Genomic DNA, 19055 nt, shown 5'->3' on the forward strand with positions numbered 1-19055 from the left:
TATTGTCCATTTCTGTATTGTCATTTGGACCTCTTTTTTGCAGGTTTTGAATTATTTCCAATGCTATCTCTATATTATTTGCTTGTTCCTGTAGCACTTTCCTGACTTCTTATTTTTCCCAACACCTCTGTGGAGCATTTGGATTCACCTTAATATTATTCTCCATTCCTTTTCCAGAAGTTCCTAAGTCTGCCCTCATTCCAGTGGGAAGTCTACGTCTACCTCCAGCTCATTTGTCTCAGTAACTCTATTTTGTTTATGGACATGTGCCAATAACTTCTGTTTCTTGGACATTTTAAATAATTAGATGTGTTTTCAATAATCACATGACTGCGTGGTGATGTATTATTAAGTTTTCTGATTGCCTCCAGATAGATGTGATCAGAAGATGGGCTTCCCTTTTCACTTTTATTATTCAACTCAGGGTAACTGTAGCAGGTGTTGACTGTCTATCTGGTGTATATCAGCTGGTGTTGGCTCCTGCCTGGATGGTTGAATTTTATAGGGTGTGATTATAGCTTGGCTATATAACCATAATTGTTGTTGGGAGATAATGTTGGGAGAGAAAGAGGTCCCCAAAAATAAAAGGGGGACCAAAAACCAAAACAACAACAGCAAAAAAACTGATTGGATACTACATTCTTTAGTCACACACACATTAAAAAAAAAAAAAGCCTGTAGCAAAATATGAATATGACTTTAATGCCCTTCTCTTGGAATCTTGCCTTCAAGGCTGCCTGAAAATTTTCAAGATGCTACTGTTGCTTCTTATGACATAACTCAGGATTTAATTTTTGGCCTGTTTCCTTTTTCAGTCTGTCTCTTTCCCACCCCAGAACCCCGTTCATGAGTTTCTCCAAGTGAGAAAGAGGTTGGAACCAGCTCCAGCCACTCTGGGAGGCCATACCATTTAAATCAGTTGGCTCCTCCCCCTTCTTAGATTGCTGAGCAAATTTGTGTACATTTATAGTTAAAGCCTCTGGGGGTGGGGGTGACCTCACTCAGGCACCCCACCCAGTGGAGGTGACAGAGAGCAAGAGGCCAATGAACAGAGGGAAAAAAAAATGTTTAGACCTTTATTTCTGAGGATCAGTGAGATCTCTGCAGTGGAAGTGCTCCTCTGATCCTTCACGTGTTCTGTCATGCCCAAAATGGCCACCCCAGATGCTGCTAGCAGCCACAGATCAGAAACCACTACCTTTCTTGCTTCTGCTACAAATCCCACTAGCAATAAGCCTTCGATTTTCTAAGTATTCCTTTTTATGTAGTTCTGGGACCGTCCCCTGAAACTGCTTCATCCGGTATTCTGTCTTATTGTTGGCAGAGATTTGCACCATGGTTCTCACATCCTCCAGTTTTACAAAAAGAACTCTATACTAACGAGTGAAATAAACATCGCTTTTCATGCAGTTACTTAGATCATCACTCCAAAACAATACCCACATTGAAGTTTTAGCTTTCCAAAATGTAAATTGAATTCTATTAACCTTGCTTAAAACCCACAAATGTTTTCCCATTTTTTGAGATAGAGTATTCCACTCTTTTGAGATACAGTAAAAATCCCTATCATGGTTTACAAGTTCTGTGAGATCTAGCTGCCATGTTATCTCTCCAACCTCAGTTTGGGCTGCATTGTTTCACAGCCTCTCTGATCCAGTTACACTGGCAGTCCTTCATTTCCCCTGGTCACTATCCTCCCTCTTGTCTTGATTGTTAGATTGTTAAGTGCCACAGAGTAGGTTCCAACTCAAAGTGATCCCATGTGACAGAGTAGAACGGCCCCATAAGGTTTTCTAGACTACAGTCTTTTGGGGAGCACAGTGCCAGGTCTTTCTCTTTTGGAAACACTGCTGACCTTTCAGTTACCAGCTGAGCAGTTAACCATTGTGCCAATAGAGATCCTCAGGGGGTTGACAAAGGCTCTTCCTACAGCCTTGAAATTTCTATGGGGCAGTTCTATCTGTTCTATGTTGGGTTGCTCTGAGTCAGAATGGACTAGATGAAAACGGGGTTTTTTTAAACAAGTATTCTGCCTGTCAACAATGCACTCTCTTTCCCCTTTCTTTCTACTCCTCTTTAAGCAACATTTCCCCAGAGATATCGCCCTGACCTCCTAATTGATTTCATTCTCAAGGAATTCCCCTTTCATAGTACTGTTCACAGGTGCAAATCTTTGTGTGATTACTTGACTAATCTCAATCATCCCCACTAAGCTCCCTGACAAACCAGGTGCCTAGCCTACAATAGGCACTCAAATATTTATTAAATGAATGAATGATTTAATGTCTACCTACAGCAATACAGGGAAAGTCCTTCTAAAAGTGCCATTGTATCGTTGTCATGGAGTGACTGCCAAGAGTAACGGTTGCTTAGGAAGCATCAACACACAACAGGGGACTGGATGATGTGTGGCTGCACACAAAGCACCCAAGACCAAGTGCTCCATTTGGAAGGGGAACCCAGTCCTTCTGCAGCCCCAACATCCACGATAGCACCTAGGAAAATGCCCAAAAGGTCAGTGACACTTGACTCTCCTTTGCTGAATTTCACTTAACTTGCAATTATATTTCCAAAGAGTTTGTGTCAACAGCTAGAGTGCCAAGATATTACAAGTGCGGTGCCTATTACCTACCCTAATCCAGCTTTAAATTGAATTAAAGTTCCCTTTAAAAGAAAAAAAGAAATACCTTGCTTGACTTTGTGTACTGAAGGAATGATGTGCTTAGCTCAAATATCTTTGTTTGGCTCTTAAGAAATATTTATTAGTGAAAATTGATAGTGATTTTAACTGTATAAATATTTTCTCAAATTATCTACAACAGAAAGAAATTACTTTCTATCATTAAAATGTATAAAATTAGATCTAGTAAATGAAAATTTTTCTTTCTCATATAATTCTATTTAGGGGACTTACTTTAGTTTGGGGAGTCCTAGTATGATACTAGAGTATGAGTACTGGACTGCCAACCATAGTATTGTCAGTTCAAACCCACCAACCACTCCTCAGAGGCCCTATACAGAATGGGAACAGACTCAATGGCACTTAACAATGTTAGTTCAGAAAACACTGTTTTGCACAACTAACAAGATTAAAGAGTCCTGGTGTGACACTGTAGGGTAAGCACTGGACCAAAAGGTCAGTTTGAAATGCAAGGTCAGCAGTTCAAATCCACCAGTTTCTCTTCAGAAACCCTCTACATGATCGCTGAGTCAGGACTGACTCAACAGATACCATAGCCTTTGCTTTTCAGGGCCTCCCGGACTAGTGAAAGAGACCATGGAAATGTAGAATCCCACGTGCCAAGTTCCAAGTGCACATTGTGTACAACGAAAATGGGGCACAGTGGCAGAGCAACTCACTCTGCGAAGGAAATGAAAATAGTGTAGAATTTTAGCAGATAAAGATGAGTTCACCAGGAAGACAATAAGGTGTCCATGAGACCATAGTCCAACTTCCTAATTTTACAGATTAAAAAAAAAAAAAAAAAGAGGCCCTTTAAGGGAGTTGATCTCTCAGACTGTTTAGTTCTTGAAATTAAAAGTTATTTTTAAGGAATTGACCACTGTGTGATCAAGTTCTTACTTTTATTGACTTTCACAAAACCACCCTGCCTCTATCAAATTTGGCCCCTTTCCAATAGACTTCTTACAAAGGTGAAATGATTTTTCAAATTCCACATTTGATTTTGTCATTCATTTACTTCCCAAATGCCTTTCAAATAGCAAACTGAGTTTTTCTTAAGGTCTCAGAGGCTCAGCTTGCTTGGCCCTGGCCTTTAACTTACACCTCATGCCAGTACTCTTTCTACATTCGTCAGATTCCAGCCACACTGTGCTTCCTTTGGTTCTTCAGTCCTATCTTGCTTTCCTCCCACCTCAGTGCCTCAGCACACACTTTCTTCTGCTAGGAATACTCTTCCTTTCTTTACCTGCCTAATACCTACTGATTCATTATACTCAAGTAAGCTGTCATTACCATGGTTCGAAGATTGGGTTTATCCGTTTCTGTTCTCCATATTTGTTTCATATGTATTCTATGCCCCATGCTCTAGGCCCTTCGAGGACAAAGATCATTCATGAATGCATCCTCACCTACCAGCATGGTACCTACACTTTCAGTCAACTAGACTAAGGTGCTGGAACAAATAGCTTTCAAAATCTCAGTGTGCTATTGAACAAGAGGTTAGATTTTAATTTCCCATGTGACAGCCAAGACTGAGGGTTCCAGGTCTGTGGCAACTCTGTTCCAGGCAGCCAGGTAGGGACCAGCCTGAGGGAGGCCATGTCCTCTTCAATATGTGCTTTTCAAAATATTTGTGGTATTTTCTAACTGAAAATGAGAAGGAACATGGAGGTGCTTACATGGAAGATATTCACTTCCTGTCTATTCCCATTCCATTGGAGGGATTTTAGTCACATGGCCACATAACTTCAAAGAAGACTGTGATATGTGGATTAGCAGGACAGCCTTTGGCCAAACATATCTTTATCATGTGACAAGAGGAGAAAGGAATTGGACACACAGCTGGTTGCTCTATTACAGTACTTAATGACGATATACTTAATATAAAATAAGTTAATTCTATAATAGATTGTTACATAAAATAAAGCATATCACCTATAATAATGAAGTCTTTTTAGAAAAATCATCTACGTGAGGTCAAACAATCAGAAGTGACCCTAAAAAAAGATAAGAGTAAATGTTTTAATTATCTAGTGATATTCTTGCAGACACAGCACAAGTATTTATTCCCTCACCGTTTTGGAGGCTAGAAGCCCAAACTCACAGCCGTGGTGAAAGGACCTTGTCTCTTTTTAGCATCTGTAGACCCAGTGTTCCTTGGAGATCTCCCTGTGTGTTGGCATCAATCACTCTTGTCCTGGCTCTTCTTTCTTAGTGATAATAGGTCCCTCTCTCTGTGTTCACTTCTCTCTCCTTCTATATCTCAAAAGAGATTGACTCCCTATATAACTTAATCCTGTAGATTAATTACAACTGACTTCATTAACATCATAGAAGTGAAGACTTAGACTACATAGGATAATTACATCATATCATATCATGGGGTTAATTACATCATATTAAATCTCATCGTAGAAATGATAACTACATTGCATCAACTAAAGCACGGAGAATCCTGGCCCAGTGAAGCTGAAGTAGGAATAGGAAAAGTAGAGTAATGGAACTAATAAAATTTCCAGAATGGAATGAATGAGAAATATGGAACACTGTGGAAAATGTAACTAGTATCACTGGATAATTTGTGAAGAAATTATTAAATGGTAGTGTAATTTGCTGTGGAAACTTTCACCTTCAATGCAATAACATTCTTTAAAATTAAAAATTAAAATATATAAGTGAATTTTAAAATCATGGTATTTCTTTATTGTGGATCATGCTACAAATACTCAAACTCATGTTTTGTTAATTTTATTGGCAGCATTTCAATATCCAAACAACTGGCTTCTATTAAAGGTAAGGAAGGCATGGTATGACTGGGGCATATGTGCTTCTTAAGTAAGACAAGAGCATGTCAAGGGTTAAAATAATGGGCCATCAGAGAATGTCTGAGATATAAGGGAACTTGTAGAAACAGCATGAAAACATTTATTTTGTTATTTTTAAAGATTTGAGAACTGAGGCCTAGTGATAGGAATGAGCTTAGCCAGTTATAAAAGGCAGAGCTCAGATGAGAGCATGGATTCCTGACTCCTAATTCAGTGGTCTTCCCAGGGAGCATCCTCAGTACGTTCAAAGCAGAGCCATGAGTATCTGACTCTTGAATGCTCTGTGGAACTCAAGGCACAGTAACGCCTGACTGATCTTGTTGAGTAAGTAAAAACACAGTATGTCCAATTCCCAAAGTAGGAATATTTGCTCTTGGAATTCAATTTTAAAGGCAGTAAGATAATAACATTGCCATGGACAGAGCAATATAAGAAATTATATTGCTTGCATCATTATCTTATTCCAAAATGTATGGTTTAGAATGTTTACATGGTATCAAGTACACGAAGCCTTCCATTTTCTGGAAACATTGAGCATGGCATTACTATTTTGCAGTAGTTTGTTCTACCTGGACAGCTGACCAACTCTCCAGAATAGACATTATATTTTTACTTAAGTAAACCTCCATCTTAATGACAATACTATTTTTACACAATACCCACACACTAATCATTTCTTTTTCACATTTTATGCAGTATCTGGAACTTCTGACAACTGTTCCATGATGTTTCTAATAATTTTTTTTCCCATTCAGAACAGTTTTGAAGTGTAAAGCTTTGAAACACACTGGAGTATTGGGTTGTTCTTTTGACCCTGTTCACGACTCCAATCCCAGAACTAGAATAGAACAAAAAACAGTAAGAGCCAGTTGGTGTTGTGTTGAGTCTGACTCGTGATGATCCCTTGTGTGTCATAGGAAAAACTGCTTCACTGGGTTTTCAAAGGCTGGGTTTCAGAATTACATGGCCAGGTCTTTCTTATCAGAAGCATTTGTTTGGATTTCAACCACCAAACTTTCAGCATTAACTTATCACATCACTTAGAGACACCTTAAACTACAGCAAGGCTAGTGAACAAATACAAAGGTTAGTCCAAAAGTATTGCTACTAGGATTCCAATTCTTACATGCATGACTTACTCCAAACAAAACATACCTCAACAAGTCTCTGTGACCAGTGGATGACTACAAACAAGTTCTCACAGTCATATATTTATCTTAGTCTTGTTAGGATGCCGTCAAAAAGATACAAGCAGAACAGTGTGGCTTCTAAGGGGATCTGAGGGGCCAGTGCACTTCAAAGCAGAAAGATCAACTCATAGGGTTAAAGTAATCATTTTTGCAATTCCAAAGAGGTAATCTTGATATATTTTCTTGAAGGACACACAGCAATTCTAGAATTTCTTCACCCTTGATGGTAGCAAAATTTCCTTTCTTGCTTTGGAGATGGTTCATTTTTAACCCAAGATTGAGTTCCAAGTTTTTACAATAAAAATTAACTTTGATAATAAACACAACTGAATCTCATTACCCTACCAATATCTTTTCCCCATCTTCTCTCGCTCAGAAATACACCTCAGGAAAAGAGTCAGTTGATAGCAGTTACAAAGACAAGCTAACACTCCTCTATCAGTTTCTCGTATTGTGGTGGCTTGTGTGTTGCTGTGATTCTGGAAGATATGCCAATGGTATTTTAAATACCAGCAGGGTCACCCACAGTGGACAGGTTTCAGCTGAGCTTCCAGAAGAAGATAGACAAGGAGGAGGAGAGACAGACTACTTCTGAATATTTAGTCATTGAAAACCTTATGAATAGCAGTGGAACACTGTCAGATAGCACCAGAATATTGAACATTGAAACATGAAGCACACAGAATACTGTCAGATATAGTGCCACAACATGAGCCTTTCAAGTTGGAAGACACTCAAAATGCAACTGGGGAAAAGCTGCCTCCTCATAGTAGAGTTGACCATGATTGACATGGATGGAGTAAAACCGTTGGGACCTTCATATGCTGATGTGGCACAACTCAAAATGCAGAAAAACAGATGTAAAAATCCATTAAAAATCAAAACATGGAATGTACGACATATGAAGCTAAGAAAATTGGAAACTGTCAAAAATGAAATGGAATGCATAAACATAGATACCCTAGGCATTAGCGAGCTGAAATGGACTGGTGTTGGCCATTTTGAATCTGACAATCACATGGCTTCCTATGCCAGGAATGACAAATTGAAAAGGCATGGCACCACATTCATGAAAAAGAACATATCGAGATCTGTCATGAAGTACAATGCTGTCTGTGATAGGATAATATCCATATGCCTACAAGGAAGACCAGTTAATATCACTATTATTCAAATTTACACTTCAACCTCTAAAGCCCGTGATGATAGAATTGAAGAATTCTACCAAATTCTTGAGTCTGAAATTGATCAAACATGGAAAGGTTGAAAACAAAGAGAAACACTCCGTGGTTGGAAAATATTGCCTTGTTGTTAGAAATGATGCAGAAGATCGCATGATATAATGTTGCAAGACCAATAAATTCTTCATTACAAATACCTTTTTTTAACAGCACAAAAGACAACTATACAAATGGACCTCACCAGATGGAATATACAGAAATCAAATTGACTACATCTGTGGAAAGAGACGATGGAAAAGATCCATATCCTCAGCCAAAATAGGGCCATGGGCAAACTGTGGAACAGATCATCAATTGCTCATATACACATTCAGGCTGAAGCTGAAGGAAAGACAACAAGTTCATAAGAGCCCAAATATGACCTTGACTATATCCCACCTGAATTTAGAGGTCATCTTAAGAACAGATTTGATGCATTAAACACTGAAGACCAGAGAGTTGTTAGATGACATCAAAAACATCATACAGAAAGAAAGCAAAAGGTCATTAAGAGACAAGAAAGAACAAAAAGGCCAAAATGGAGGTCAGAAGAGACTCTGAAACTTGCTCTCCAGAGTAGAGATGCCGAGTAGAGTACAAGAGCTGAACAAAAAAATTTCAAAGATCAGCTGAAGAAGACAAAGTTAAATATTTTAACACAATGTACAAAGATCTGGAGTTAGAAAACCAAAAGGAAGAACACACTCGGCATTTCTCAAGCTGAGGGAACTGAAGAAAAAATTCAAACTTCGACTTGGAGTATTAAAGGATTCTATGGGCAAATTACTGAGATGCAGAAAGCATCAGAAATAAAAAAGAAGGAAAGGAATATACACAGACACACTGTACCAAAAACCATTTCAAGAGGTAGCATGTGATCAAGAGCCAATGATCCTGAAGGAAGAATTCAAGGTGCATTAAAGGTATTGGCAAAGAACTAGGCATTGGGAATTGATGGAATACTAATTAAGATCTTTCAACAAACTGATGGGGCACAGGAGGCACTCACTCCTCCATGCCAAGAAATCTGGCTAACTGACTGCAAAGAGATCCGTATTTTTGCCCACTCCAAAGAGAGGTGACCCAAAGAATGCCGAAATCAGCAGACAGTATCACTGATATTCTATGGTAAGTTAAGTTTTATGAAAGGTAATACAAAAACAACTGTAACCATACGTTGATAGAGAATTTCCAGAGGTCCAAGCCAGATTCAGAAGAGGACATTTAACAAAGATATCATGGGTGACATCAGATGGATCTTGGCTTTAAGCAGACAATACCAGAAAGATGTTTATCTGTGCTTTATTGACTATGCAAAGGCTTTCGATTGTGTGAATGATGACAAGCTATGGACAACATTGTGAAGTATGAGTATTCCAGAACACTTAATTGTTCTTATGAGGAACCTATACATAGACTAAGAGGCACTTGTTAGACTAGAACAAGGTAATACCGAACGGTTTAAAATTAGGAAAGATGTGCAACAGGGTTGTATTCTTTCATCATACTTATTCAGTCTGTATGCTGATCAAACAATCCAAGAAGCTAGACTATATGAAGACAAACGTGGCATCAGGATTGGAGGAAGACTCATTAACAACCTGCAATACGCAGATGATATAACCTTGCTTGCTGAAAGTGAAGAGGATTTAAAATACTTACTGATGAAAATCAAAGACCACAGCCTTTGGTATGGGTTGCATCTCAATGTGAAGAAAACAAAAATCCTCACCACTGGACCAATAAACAACATCCATCTCAATGGAGAAAAGACTGAAGTTGGCACAGACTTCATTTTGCTCAGATCAACTATCAACAATCATGGAAGCAGCAGTCAAGAAACCAAACCATGCATTGCATTAGCAAAGCTGCTGCACAAAACCTCTTTAAAGTGTTCAAGAGCACAGACGTCAGTTTAAGAACTAAAGTGCACCTGACGCAAACCATGGTATTTTCAATAACCTTATATGCATGCAAAAGTTGGACAGTGAATAAAGAAGACTGTAGAAGAATTGATGCATTTGAGTTATGGTGTTGGAGGAGAAAATTTAAAGTACCATGGACTGTCGAAAGAACAACAGATATGTGTTGTAAGAAGTACAGCCAGAGTGTTCTTTAGAAGCCAGGATGGCCTAACTTGGTCTCCCGTACTTCAGACATACAATCAGGAAGGACCACTCACTGAAGAAGGAGATCATGTTTGGTGAAGTGGACGGTTGGAGTAAAAGAGGAAGATGGACTGGCCAAGTGACGGGAGTGGTGGGCTCAGACATACCAAAGATTCTGAGCTTGGCTAGGACAGGCAATATTTCATTCTGTTTTGCATAGGGTCACTGTGAATCGGTTTTGACTCAATGGCACCTAACAACAACAACAACACAAAGACTAGCAGAGACATAGTAAATAATTCACCACATCACATGCCACCCCTTGGCTCTTCTAGCCATTGCCCCTTTCATACATGCAAGATTAATTTCCCTATTAACAATCATTTTAACTGTAAGAATACCCATGAAAGTATGTAAGTCAGTTACTTCATGTCTTTAGCTCCTGCTATTTCAGATAGCCAATTTTCAAATTGCTTATCCCTATCACCATAATGCAGAAATTATCTTTAAAATAACATTAATATCACACGCATGTAAAATTTTGTGAAGATAATTCTGATGGGCACTTACTTTTCCTGCCTGGATACCTCCTGCTTACTAAAAAAATTAAAAAGTCAAACAGCCCTTTTTTTTTTTTAATGCGGGTCTTTCTTTAAAATGTAAATCTGTTTTCCAGCAGTTCTGAGTCAGGTTTAGGTGAAAACTAATACTCGACAAAAGTAGAACAAAAAGCGTGTTTCTTCTGAGCAATTTCTGACTCCCCTTTTAGCACATCCAATCAAATAATAGGCTGAAGATGGACTTACAAACACTCTCATCAAGACACCCTGCCGCATCCAACAAGTGGCTATGTTCCGCAACCCAAACACAGGGATTAAACCCGAGTAAGAGGAATTAAACCCGAGAAGGGGCGACGGGAGATTAGAAAAAAAGACACAAAATGAGATACTGAAAGTTGGGACCAGGTGGGCACAGCACTCTGATAGAGATACTGTGACACCGTCCTATGTTCCGCTCGTTTATTATATACCCAAATCAAAAACACAAATCAAAGAGAGGACCAGGGAAAAGATTGAGAAAAAACTTTTGTGTATAGATGCAAGCAGTTGTTGTTGTTAAGTGCCGTCGAGTCGATTCTGACTCATAGTGACCCTGTACAGGGTTTCCGAGGCTGTAAATCTTTACGGGAGCAGAAAGCCTCATCTTTCTTCCACAGAGCAGCTGGTAGTTTCGAACTGCAGACCTTAAGGTTTGTAGCCCGATTTGTAACCACTACGCTACCAGAGCTCCTTTTAGAGATGCAAGCAATAAGCGGGACTTTTATCAGAAGAATGTGGTTGCTAGGGAAACAGAGATAGGGTTGAAAGTTGTTTTTGCAGGCTTGACTGAAGGCCATGGCTGCCTAAAAGGAAAGACTGCAAATTCCTTGTTCCCTGAGGCAGGCTTTGCAAGTTAAGTTTCTCAGAGGGCAGCCTGATGTGGGAGCAGCCCCATTTCCTGGACCACAACTGTTTAGTTGCAATCTTTCAGTTAAACTGCCCCCAAGTCTGAGACCTTCAGTTCAGCTGGTCCCAACAATACCCAATAACCATTTCCATCAAACACACACCTATGGCCTATGGGTTCTGGCTGGCAGGGTGGATCAAATAGGCCCTGGCCCCTATTAGTCAGCTTGTTTAACCAGCCATATTGTTGCTGCAGGCGAGGTCAGAAGCAGCTCCTCCCCGCTTCAGCTGCAACACAACATCTCACGCATTCCTTTCAACCATTATAGTTAACAACCACCAAAGTAATCTAAGAATCAAAAATTTTATTTCCCATTTTCCACTGCTTCAAGTTTCCATGAGTCTGGAGCCATTGCAATGAATTCCACTCATAACACCAAACTCAAAAAAACGGCACAAACGTTTCATCCCACAGCCTTCTCTACTCAGGTGGGTTTGATAATTCATTGTCATGGGGACACCAAACTCAGATACTATTGGGCTTATTAGGGTAACAGACAACAATACAGGGTCAGAAATATTCAGAGCACAGTTTTTCCAGTCAGGATAGGCTCTCCTTTGCCGTGACCACAGGTAGGCCTCTCTCTGGCCTTGGTCTCTTGGCCTGGCCTCTGCCATTACAAAGCTCTTCTCGGGCTGCTGCTAAATGTCCAAAGCAGAGTATACCAGTCTACCATAAACCGCAACCCAAAGGCACTAAGTTCTAGCTTCCAAGGTCAGCAAGCTGAGCTCCCCAATTAAGTGCCTAGAGGCAACCCATTCTACAAGTGAGCCTCTGGACCCATGACATTGGGCTTTACCTGCTTTACCAATATACCATGGGCCAGGAGTCTGCCAATCTATCTTAAGTCCTGGCTCTTTATTCTGATGCTGCTCCTCCTCCGCCACTCCTCTGCTACTTATCCAATATCTCTGACCCAAGGAAATGCAATGCGCAGGGATCTTAGAGTCCAAAGATGGGCTCTACTCCTACCTTTACTTCCTTAATGGTAATGGAATCCGCCTCCTCCTTCTGAGATGACTCATTTAAAACTCAAGCTAGAGTTCTTAATTTATACTCTCACACTTAACTCTGTTAACAGTCACATGGATCATATCATCCTATCAGCAACTTTCCCCACCTTCTCTTACTCAGACCCATTAGGAAAGGAGACATTTGGTGGGAGTTACAAAGACTAAGGCTAGAAGAAACATATTCAATAATTTACACCACCACAGGAACTGATCATGAAGAAGTTTTAAGGAAATTAAGACTGCATAGGTGAGAAAAACCACCCAGGAAATATGCACCAGTGATTATTTTCATCATGACAAACACCTGCACACTCATTAAGGGTATCAAGGCTTTCCTATGAGAACTTTCCCCTTCCATTCTAAAGCCTAGATCTTGCTCCTTCAGATTTCTTTTTATTCCCCAAACTCAAAGAACATTTAAAAGGAACACAACTTGACTTTTGCAAGGATGCCAAAACTACAGTTTTGGAGTGATGTAAATTAAAGAGTGCAGAATCCTTCAGGGAAGGGTTGATGTTGTTGTTAAGTGCCATCGAGTCAATGCTGACCCATAGCAACCCTGCATAGGGTTTCCGAGAAGCAGCTGGTGAGCTTGAACTACAGGCTGAGATTCAAACCAACTATACAATCCAGCATTAACCCACAGTGACTCAGGGAAGGGTTAGAGGTATGGAAACACTACCTTCAGAAGTGTAGAGACCTAGATGGATGATATGTCTAAGAACAATAGCTTCACATTTTGATATATCATTTATAAAGGTTTCTAAGGAGCTCTGGTAGTGTAGTGGTTACGAATCGGGCTGCAAGCCACAAGGTCAGCAGTTTGAAACTACCAGCTGTTCCACGGGAGAAATAGGAGGCCTTCTGCTCCTGTAAAAATTTACAGCCTCGGAAACCCTACTCAGGGTCGCTATGAGTCAGAACCAACTCCACGGCACATAACAACAACAACAGCAATGGTGTTGTAGCAAAAATTTTTTACATCCTCATGTACTTGCCAATAAATACGTGTTGAATCAATAGAATGTTCTATGAACTCCACACAGTTCAGCATAATTATAACATAAAAAGTAAACTAGAAAAGAGTAAGATAGGGAAACAGGAATGACCTGGTTTACCACTCTCTCCTCCACCCCGACACCAGAGGCAAAGGAGTTGCTAAAAGATGACAAAACAGAAACATCAGTCACTTTAATTTCCAGTGATTTCAGTCCTTTATAATATGCTTTCACATAGTTGCTCACCACTCTGCAAGAAGACAGGGCAGGTGTTAAGGAAAGAACACAACCATAATAAAACGGAAACCAAACTTCTAACAAAACATAGCAGCATCAGTGTTGGTAAGATAACACAGTTCCTTGGTATTATCTTTCAGTATTTTCTATTTCTGTTTTAACCTGAGTGTATGCCATTTTATAGTCTGCAGGAGGGAAAGGTGCATGGTGTTTTTTATAAGAGAAAGAGAAGGAAGTCCAAGGTGGCTAGTCCAGTTGGAGTTCACATCCAAAGAGCAGTCAAACCAAAAACTTCCTCAAACGGGTGGAAAATGCCTAGATACCACAGTCTCCATGAGATGCCCTTGCAAGGAGGTATTGCAAGATGGCAGAGCCTCCTGGCTTTGGGCCTTCTGGTGGACGTAGCACCAAAACTTTCCAGAAAGGCTGCAAAGGCAGTTCTACCTGCCTTACCTGCAAGCTATGATTCAGAGGAGCAGGAAGAAAGCAGGCCCATGAGTTATGATGAGAAGCGACAGCTGAGCTTGGATATCAACAAACTATCAGGAGAAAAGCTTGGCCGAGTAGTGCACATAATCCAAGCTAGAGAACTATCTTTACATGACTCAAACCGGAAGAAATTGAAATTGACTTTGAAACGCTCAAGCCATCCACTCTCAGAGAACTTGAGCGCTAAATTCTTTCCTGCATAAGAAAGAAACCCTGGAAACCCAACACCATTAAGAAACCTGTGGGGAAGACGAAGGAAGAACTGGCTTTGGAGAAGAAGCCAGAGCTAGAAAAGCGGTTACAAGATGTTAGTGGGCAGCTCAATTCCACCAAAAAGCCCCTTAAGAAAACAAGTGAAAAAACAGACTCTTCCGCAGCACAGCAAGTGGCGGTGTCACGTCTCAGTGCTTCCAGCTCCAGCTCAGATTCCAGCTCTTCATCTTCGTCGTCTTCTTCAGACACCAGTGATTCAGGCTCAGGCTAAGGGGTCAGGCTAGACGGGACAGGAGGTTCCGCAGGACCCGACCCCTAAACCACCCTACCTCGCCCCCTTCCCCCTTACTGTGATACTTCCTCATCTCGCCTCCCACTGTAGGAGAGCTGGCTCTGCAGTGGGGAGGGATGTAGGGACATTTACTGAAGGAGGGACATGTGGACAAGAGTATAAGTTCCCAGCCCCAGTGGGCATGACCTCTTGGGCATAGACACCCCCCCCCGTTTGAAATGGATGGGGCCAGGGGTTCAGGGTTGTTGTTGTTGTTGTTGTTATGTGCCGTGGAGTCGATTCCGACTCATAGAGACCCTGTACAGGGTTTCCGAGGCTGTTAATCTTTACGGGAGCAGAACGCCTCATCTTTCTCCCGCGGAACAGCTGGTAGTTTCGAACTGCTGACCTTACGGTAGGGGTTCAGGGTAGGAGTGGGTAAAGGCGTGATACAGGGTTGTCTGAGGCCATAGCTGCCCTGTTCACTTGCAAGGACCCTGTATTGAGATTGATTGGTTCTAGTTTATTTTAGAAGGAGCTCTGATAGCGTAGTGGTTACAAATCAGGCTGCAAACCATAAGGTCAGCAGTTCGAAATTACCAGAGGTTCCGCGGGAGAAAGATGAGGCTTTCTGCTCCGGTAAAGGTTTACAGCCTTGGAAACCCTGTACAGGGTCACTATGGGTCAGAACCGACTCGACGGCACTTAACAACAACAGCAACAAGGCTGGTGGTGGGGTGGGGCTTGTGGGCCCCTCAGCCCCCATAGGGAGGGAAGAAGGGGAACTCTTTTTTTTTTTTTCACGTTGACTTGTTTTCCTACTTGTTTTCTTTCCCTTTTTCCTTATCTTCTGTATTTGGGACCTTTGGAGGTTTCAGGCATCTTCCCATTTGGTCCCCTGGACTCTTTTTCCTTGTTTGTTGATTCTAACTTGTAAATAAAGAAAATATTATTTAAAAAAAAAAAAAAGGCCTTAAAGCCAAGTATACTTTCAAATTCTTCCTCTGTCGCTTGCTACAAGGTAATCTTACAGTTCTTAATCGCTTCATGCATCATTGTCCCTACTTCCTTAAATTTTATTTAAAAATTCAAGATTATGATTGAAAGGAACCTGGTACATAGTAAACAAACGAATTAGCTGGTCAAAATTAATAAAAGAAATATTTACCTCCTCAGGAATTAATAAGGCAATGGAAGTTTAGTCGTAGAATTCTCATCCTTTGATCTGAGAGATACTGGTTCAATTCCCAGTCAATGCACTTCAAACATAGAAACCACCCAATTGTCATTAGAGGTTTGCATGTTGTTATAATGTTGAATAGGTTTCATCAGAGCTTCCAGAGTAAGACAAACTACAAAATAAGGCCTGGTGATCAGTGATCAGCTTCTAAGGAGGAAAACACTATGGAACACAAAGTCTGATGTCTTTGTTGAGTGGGGAGTCAACTTTATGGTAGTTACCAACCACAATAAGGATTAATACTGTTTTCTCTAAGCAATTGGCTTCTTAAAAATAAGATTATTTATAAAGAGAATTTATTCTTCAGTCCTACATTTTGGAGTCCTGATGTGGCACTGTAGGATAAGCGCTGGACTGTTATCCTTATCAGTCACTCCTTGGAAACATTAGTGGTTGTTGTCATTGTTAAGAGCCATCAAATCGATTCAGACTCATATGACCCTGTCTGGGTTTTCTGAGGCTGTACATCTTTGCTGGAGCAGAAAGCCTTATGTTTCTCTCGTGGAGCTGCTGGTGGGCTTGAATTGCAGATATTGTGATTTACAGTCCATGATTTTATCCTACAGAGCTACCACACTCCTTATTCGTTATCTCTGCTGCTATTATAGAAGTACCACAGTAGGTGGCTTTAACAAACAGAACCAGAACCGCATTCTTTCAGAGTTTAGAAGACTAGAAGTTGGAATTCTGAGTGTTGGATCTAGGGGAAGTCTTTCTCTCTCTAATGGTCTGAGGGAAGAGTGTCTTTTCAGCTTCCTGGGTCCCTTAGGGATTGCCATATGACATGACATCTATCTCCCCTACCTCTGCTCCCTTCTCTGCTTGCTTAACTTGCTTTTTTATCTTGCAAAAGAGATTGACTTAAAACCCTGTGATAATAATACTTTATTAGCATAACAAAGAAAACTCATTCCCAAATGGGATTCTAACTCTACTATAGGGGTTAGGATGTATGATACACATTTTAGGGGGACATAAGTAATAAGTCCCTTTTCTATGGCTAACCAAATAAAGCCATTGCCACTGAGTCACTGCCAACATACATGCAGCAACTCTACAAGATGTAATATATCTGTCCTGCAGGCTTCCTGCTCTACACAGGAGCAGACTGCCACATTGTTCTTCCGTGGAGCAGCTGGTAGGTTCAAACTGCTGAGCTTTCAATTAGTAGCTAAGCACTTTACCACTGTACCACCAGGGGTCCTTCAAGTCAAGGCTACCACCATTTAAAAATGGATCGTACTGTGGTAAATGACCCTGTTACTTCAAAAATACCCTCTAAAAAAGAGCAACTATGTTGTAATGCTGCAGGATAAGCACAAGACTGCTAGCTGCAAGGTCAGCAGTTCAAACCCAGCAACTCCTCCTTGGAATCCTTATGACATGGAACTGACTCAGTGGCACTTAACAGTATGATCTAAAAGAGATATGCCCATCTCTTTGTGTGTTTCCAAGAACAGAAAAATGTTACCCAATTGTAGACAGGTCCAGTCCTAAAAGCAGATTTTTTTCTAGGTGTGACAGAGGTGGAAAAATGACGTATGGTGCTGAGGGTTAATGCGCTGCACTGCAAAGCCATTTGAACTGCAAGATCAGTGGTTGAAGCTCACCAGCCACTCCCTGGGAATCCTATACAGGGTTGCTATGGGTCAGAACAAACTCAACAGCACCTCACAACAACAACAAGGCTAGGGGAGAAAAAGTCAAGGACAAAATCACAGAATTTTCTGTAGCTGGAAGTCTAGGTTGGATGTAGAGCAGTCACTGGACAAACGTAAACTGGGAATGGTAGGGACATGTCAAAGGTCAGGGTAAAACTGAAAATCAGAAATTAAAGAGGAAACCAGGGAGCAAGTAGTTAAGAACACAGATTTGAAGCCATTCATTCAACACCTATTTAAGCTGATACCATGTTGCAGGTATTGAGTTGAGAGTATAATAGAAAATTAGACTGGCAAATAAAACCTCTGGCTTTAAGAAGTTTATTCTTGATATGGATTCAAAATCCAGTTGTGCCACTTACTGATTATGTATCTTCAGTAAGATCATATCATCTCTTCATTTATAAAATGGTATAATAATGTGTTCTTGGATTAGAAGACTCACCAAGGGGAAAAGTGAACATGATATATACACCAATTCTTCCCTAATTGATCTATAAGTTTAATACAATTCCAGTGAAAGTCCCACCAATTTTTTGTAGATAAACAAGCCTATTCTAAACTTTGTATGCAAAAGAAAAGGCCCTAGAATAGGTGAAACCATTTTTTTTTCTAAATAAGTGACAGAAATAACTCTCCCTAGCCCTAAGACTTACTATATTGTTACAGTAATCAAAACACTGTGGTTCTGAGACTGGAAGTAGAAGGTCCCTGGCTACCACTACCTAACATTCTGACCAGGATCCAAGTAGATGATGGTTCTAGAAAGAATGGGGTGGGGGTGGGAGGGTGTGCAGGATAAAGGCCAAACAAAATCCAAATTCTTAAGAAAAAAAACAGACTAACAGGACCATTTGATACCAGTCGCTTCTCGAGAGAAAGATGAGGCTTTCTGCTCCTGTAAATATCTACAGCTAGTAAATCCTATATAGGGTTGCTATGAGTGGGAACCAATTTAGTGGCATACAACCACCAACACCACCACAAAACCACATCTATATGAGACCAAAAGACCATCATTTACTCTAAATCAAAGATGAGAAGAAGATGAGGGGGCAGTAAAGCTAGAGTACTGGAAACAGAACAACCAGAACTTAATTTTAGAGAATGTTCAGTCATTGTAAAAAACGTAACAGCCACCGGATAATTTGTATAAAACTTGTCAGACAGGAACCTAATTTACTGTGTTCACTTTCACAAAACACACAAACAAACAAAACCCCAAACCCCAACTGCCATCAAGTCAATTCCGACTCCTTGTGACCACACAGGGCAGAGTAGAATTGCTCATAGGATTTCTAAGGCTGTAGTTGTAATCTTTTTTTGCTTGCTGAAAGTGAAGAGGACTTGAAACATTTACTTATGAAGATCAAAGAGCACAGCCTTCGATATGGATTGCAT

General features: G+C 40.5%; 1 protein-coding gene across 1 annotated transcript in view; it reads left to right on the top strand.

The window, feature by feature from the left end:
• The first annotated feature begins 2404 nt into the window (after positions 1-2404).
• Positions 2405-19055, top strand: part of SNTN (sentan, cilia apical structure protein) — a 24692-nt gene continuing 8041 nt past the window's right edge. The window contains exons 1-2 of the mRNA XM_006862102.1: positions 2405-2514; positions 5442-5476. Coding sequence (XP_006862164.1) covers positions 2405-2514; positions 5442-5476 — 145 coding nt within the window. The remainder of the gene's footprint in view (positions 2515-5441; positions 5477-19055) is intronic.

The sequence above is a fragment of the Chrysochloris asiatica genome, unplaced genomic scaffold (assembly GCF_000296735.1).
Source record: "Chrysochloris asiatica unplaced genomic scaffold, ChrAsi1.0 scaffold00046, whole genome shotgun sequence".
NCBI lineage: Eukaryota > Metazoa > Chordata > Mammalia > Afrosoricida > Chrysochloridae > Chrysochloris > Chrysochloris asiatica.